The sequence below is a fragment of the Brassica napus genome, unplaced genomic scaffold (genome assembly GCF_020379485.1).
Source record: "Brassica napus cultivar Da-Ae unplaced genomic scaffold, Da-Ae ScsIHWf_328;HRSCAF=522, whole genome shotgun sequence".
Lineage (NCBI taxonomy): Eukaryota > Viridiplantae > Streptophyta > Magnoliopsida > Brassicales > Brassicaceae > Brassica > Brassica napus.
In genome coordinates, this window is record NW_026016409.1 from 30,001 (window position 1) to 35,000 (window position 5,000).

The 5,000-nt window shown below is 43.2% G+C and overlaps 1 protein-coding gene across 1 annotated transcript; it reads right to left on the minus strand.

The window, feature by feature from the left end:
• Window positions 1–2,712: 2,712 nt before the first annotated feature.
• On the minus strand, window positions 2,713–3,612 carry LOC125603404. Its single transcript, XM_048774440.1, has 2 exons — window positions 3,300–3,612; window positions 2,713–3,200 (listed from the first exon to the last, which is right to left on the minus strand). The coding sequence occupies exons 1-2, from the start codon at window positions 3,610–3,612 to the stop codon at window positions 2,713–2,715; spliced, it is 801 nt and encodes a 266-aa protein (XP_048630397.1).
• Window positions 3,613–5,000: the final 1,388 nt, after the last annotated feature.

Here is a 5,000-nt window from a genome sequence, read left to right on the forward strand (position 1 = left end):
CTTTCATTTCGAATTCTTTCTTAAGACACTCGACGGTCTGGGAAATTTCTTCTGAGGTTCCAATGATGTTCAGGTCGTCCACATAGACAGACATTATTACATAGCCCTTGCTGTCGAATTTCTTTATGAATATACATGGACTTATTGGATCGTTCTTATAACCCTCTTTGGTTAGGTACTCGGATAGCCGGTTATACCACATCCGACCTGACTGTTTTAAACCATATAAAGCTTTGTTCAGCTTAATGCAATGTTGTTCTCGAGAACCTTTCTTATCTTTGAGCTCAATGCCTTCTGGAACTCTCATATGTATCTCATTGTCCAGTGGTCCGTATAGGTATGCGGTGACTACATCCATTAGGCGCAAATCCATGTTTTCTTTCACGGCCAGACTGATCAAATATCTCAGTGTAGTCGCATCCACCACAGGGGAATAAGTTTCCTCATAGTCTATTCCAGGTCTCTGTGAGAATCCTTGTGCTACAAGCCGTGCTTTGTATCTCACTACTTCTCCTTTCTCATTTCTCTTCCTTACAAAGACCCATTTGTATCCCACTGGTTTGACATCTCTGGGTGTCAAGATTATAGGGCCAAAAACGCCTCTTTTTCTCAATGATTCTAACTCCACGTTTATAGCTTGTTTCCATTTGATCCAATCTGATCTTAGCATGCATTCTTGTATGGACGTGGGTTCTAGATCCTCATCTTTATCCATGATCTCAAGTGCCACTTTATATGCAAATAAATCATCAACGTTGATATCCTTTCTGTTCCATTGTTTTCCAGACATCACATGGTTTATAGAGATCTCTTGATTGTCCGGCTCTGGTGTCCCGTGAAGTCCAGCGTCCCGGACCTCACTTGGAGGGACGGTCGGATCATCGGGTGTGGTCGGTATACTCGGCTCGACCATTCTGGTCGGCTCGACCGATCCATCTATGTCCTGGATGGTTTCCTTTATGCTCTCGGTTCCAGCACCTTTCTTGGATTTCCGAGGCTGTTTATCTTTGGAACCAATTGGTCTGCCACGTTTTAGACGTTGCCTAGACTCTGTAGCCACTTGACACTGTCCATCTTGGACGTCTAATCTTACAGGTGCATTACAAGCCGGGATATGTGATATTGTTACTCTATTAGGGTCAGCAAATGTATCTGGCAATCTATTAGCTAGCTCTTGTAGATGTATTATCTTTTGGACTTCTAAATCACAATCTTTAGTCCGAGGATCTTGCCAAGATGTCGATGGTCTAAACCAATCCAATTCTTTTGTTATCAACCGGCTGTTATCTCCCCCTAAGGACGGATATGTGGACTCATCAAACTGTGAGTCTTCGTATCTGGCCTTAAACAAATCACCGGTTGTTGGCTCAAGATACTTTATAATGCTTGGGGATTCATATCCTACGTATATTCCCATCCTTCTCTGCGGTCCCATCTTAGTTCTCTGTGGTGGAGTAATTGGAACGTAGACGGCACATCCAAACGTTTTGATGTGGGACACGTCTGGCTCATGACCCTTAAGTAATTGGGATGGCGAATATCTATGCTCACTTGATGGCCTGATGCGTATCAGTTCAGTTGCATGTAAAACTGCATGTCCCCATGCTGATCCCGGAAGTTTAGACTTCATAAGTAATGGACGGGCTATCAGCTGGATACGTTTAATGAATGATTCGGCCAAGCCGTTCTGTGTATGGACATGTGCCACGGAGTGTTCTACTTTTACCCCCATGGCCATACAGTATTCATTAAACGCCTGGGACGTGAACTCACCAGCATTGTCTAGACGTATAGTCTTAAGTGGAAAATCTGGGAAGTGTGCTCTCAGTCTTATCATCTGAGCAAGCAGCCGTGCAAAGGCTAGGTTCCGAGTGGACAACAAGCATACATGTGACCATCTGGTCGATGCATCAATGAGGACCATAAAATATCTGAACGTCCCACATGGTGGGTGTATTGGTCCGCATATGTCCCCTTGGATTCTTTCCAGAAAGTTCAAGGTTTCTTTATTAACCTTGGCTGGTGATGGCCTGGTTATGAGTTTCCCTTGTGCACATGCTGCACATGTGAGATTTCGTGGGATCACTCCTTTGAACGTGTGCCCTTGAGAATTCATCATCAATTTTCGCATCATTCCTGTTCCGGGATGGCCAAGCCGGTTATGCCATAAAGTGAATAGCTCTGAGGCATTTGCCTCGACCATACTGATCCGTGCATAGTAAAGACCAGTAGTCATTGCAGGCATGGTCTCTAGGATCCTTTTACTGCCTTTGGTGATCAAGGTTATATTAAGGAATTCTTTGTTTCCTTCTTCCCATGTTTCAAGGTGGAAACCGTTCAACCTTATGTCCTTGAAACTCAATAAGCTTCTTCTAGAGCTTGGGGAATACAAGGCGGTTTTGATCTCTAGGTGAGTGCCTTTGGGCATCATCACATAGGCCTGGCCGTGACCTTCAATCAGGCTGGCCTCACCTGCAATGGTTTGTACCTTTGCACTTTGCAATGTGAGATTCATGAAGTACCTTTTGTCTCTTAGGATCGTGTGGCTTGTGCCACTGTCCACCACAAGTACATTCATCTCATCATTCATTTCTATAAATAAAATTTCTAGACTTTAGAGACTTTAAAATTTTCATTAATGTAAATGTCATTTCATAAAGTAAAAACACCAAATCAAACACATAAAGCAATAAGACAATGTGATTCGAAAAACTAGTCCTTTAGACAGTCAGACGTCTCAAAATCCATTTGGTCATCTTTGCTGTCCCTGTCGGATTCATTGTCAGCATCATATCCCTTGTCATCTTGACCGTTCTCTTGGATCATATTTGCCTCCGGATTCTTGTTCTTGATACTCTCTTGATAGAGTTCGCACAAGTGCTTTGGAGTTCTACAGTTCTTGGCCCAGTGATTGTCCATCCCGCATCTGTGACATAAAGACTTGGACGTGTAAGATGGTTTGGATATGCCACCTCGTCCACGGCCATAACTCCCTCGGCCCTGACCGTAATTGGAACCACGACCACGGTTATGGTGGTTTCCCCTTCGGCCGGCTGAGTAGTTATCTCTACCGTTATGATTGTCACGTCTACGTCCCCTGTACCCACCACGGCCTTGACCGTATGGTTTCCTGTTGTCTTGGGCGTAGTTGGTTTCTTTGGGATATTTCCTTTCCACATCATGGGCTTCGGGTAATGGTGCTGTCCCGACCGGCCTTGCTCCACTATTTTTCATAAGGAGTTCATTGTTTGCCTCGGCCAGGAGAAGACATGAGATCAGATCAGTATATGTGGCAAAACCTTTTGTCCTGTACTGCTGCTGCAACACAGAATTCGATTGATTGAAAGTCGTATAGGTCTTTTCAAGCATCATCACATCGGACACTTCTTCACCACATAGCCTTAGTATAGAAACGATTTTGAACAAGGCTGAGTTATACTCGTCCACGGACTTAAAATCCATGAACCTGAGATGCATCCAGTCGTGTCTTGCCTTTGGAAGCAACACCATCTTTTGGTGATCGTATCTGTGCTTTAAAGCATTCCAAAGATCGAGTGGACTCTCAATTGTCATGTACTGATCCTTAAGACCTTCGATGAGATGATGGCGCATATAACATATGGCCCTGTATCTATTCTTTTCATTCTCATCATTACCCTCAGTGATGGTATCACCGAGTCCTTTGGACTTTAGACTGATCCTTGTGTCTAGCGCCCACTGCAAGTAATTGTCTCCGGAGAGATTAAGGGCTGCATAGTCTCTGTTTGCTATTTTCGACATCTGATCCACATTATCATTCAAGACATTAGATATACAATGGGATCATGTGGCCGCATGATATATGCAAGCTCGGCCACAACACGTCTTATGCATTCATGGTATCAAACAATCCTAGTCGACCATGGAGCTATCAAACAAGCCGCACGGCTATATGAACAATCAACAAGTTCGGTTATGTAAATCTAAGTTTACCATGGTGCGATCAATCCTAGAATTCAATTCTATATGTCCTAGAAAAGATTAATGCCACACGGCCATGTATGTTCTAATGCATTCAAATTCAGAATCAATCGGTTTCTATATGCTGGCCGATTCTATCCTAATCAGTTGCGGATGCAATACCAAGTTCAGATTCATGCAGAAACGTTTTTAAAACGTTCTTATGATTTCTAGGGTTCCAATCTATCAACTTATGTTTAAGGTTTCAAGGCCTTAAGTATTCATGTTCAGACAGATTGATTCAAGCAATCTAAACATTCCTAAAACCTCAATTTAGATCAGAAAAACAATCAACCAAAGTTAATCTTAAAATCGGCTAATGTTTCCTTTAGGGGTTAGGGTTTTCGATTCCATAAACTAGGGTTTGCCAATTTCAGATTCAATCAATCAACAAGCAAAGACAGGTTCTAATTTTGGAATCAATTCATGTTTCTAGTTCCAAGAGGTTGTCGATTTTAATCTTAGATTACTTTTAGGATTTCACGGTTTCCATAATAATGGAATTAGGGTTCTTTACTTTCTATGTTCTCAGATCATGTTTATACCTTAGTTTCGTAGGGGATTATGAACCGGACCACCAAAGATTGGAAGAGGCTTCGAGCTGAGATGATCGGATGGTCGCTGCCTCCTATCGGGTCGCGGTTGAGGTCTATCGCGGCTGGAGGTGTCTCGGCTGCGAGCTGATCGGCTATCGGGTTCGTCTCGGACTGATCGGGTATCGGATTGTCTCTGGCTGATTGCGGGTATCGGGTTCGATCGCGAGTTGAGAGACGGTTCTTCTAGATCTGGAACGTGATCTGAGAAGCTGAGATTGATCTTCTGAGTTCTTGAAAAGTTAAGAACAGGTTAGGGTTTTAGGGTTTTGGTTATGGATCGCCGGCTTAGACTTTTAGGGGTTTCGGTTTTGGTCTCAGGGTTTTAGAAACTATCGTGCTGATAACGTGTTGTGAACAAGAGATGAAATCGTGTTCAATGTCTGTTGTTCTGTTATATTTCTGAAT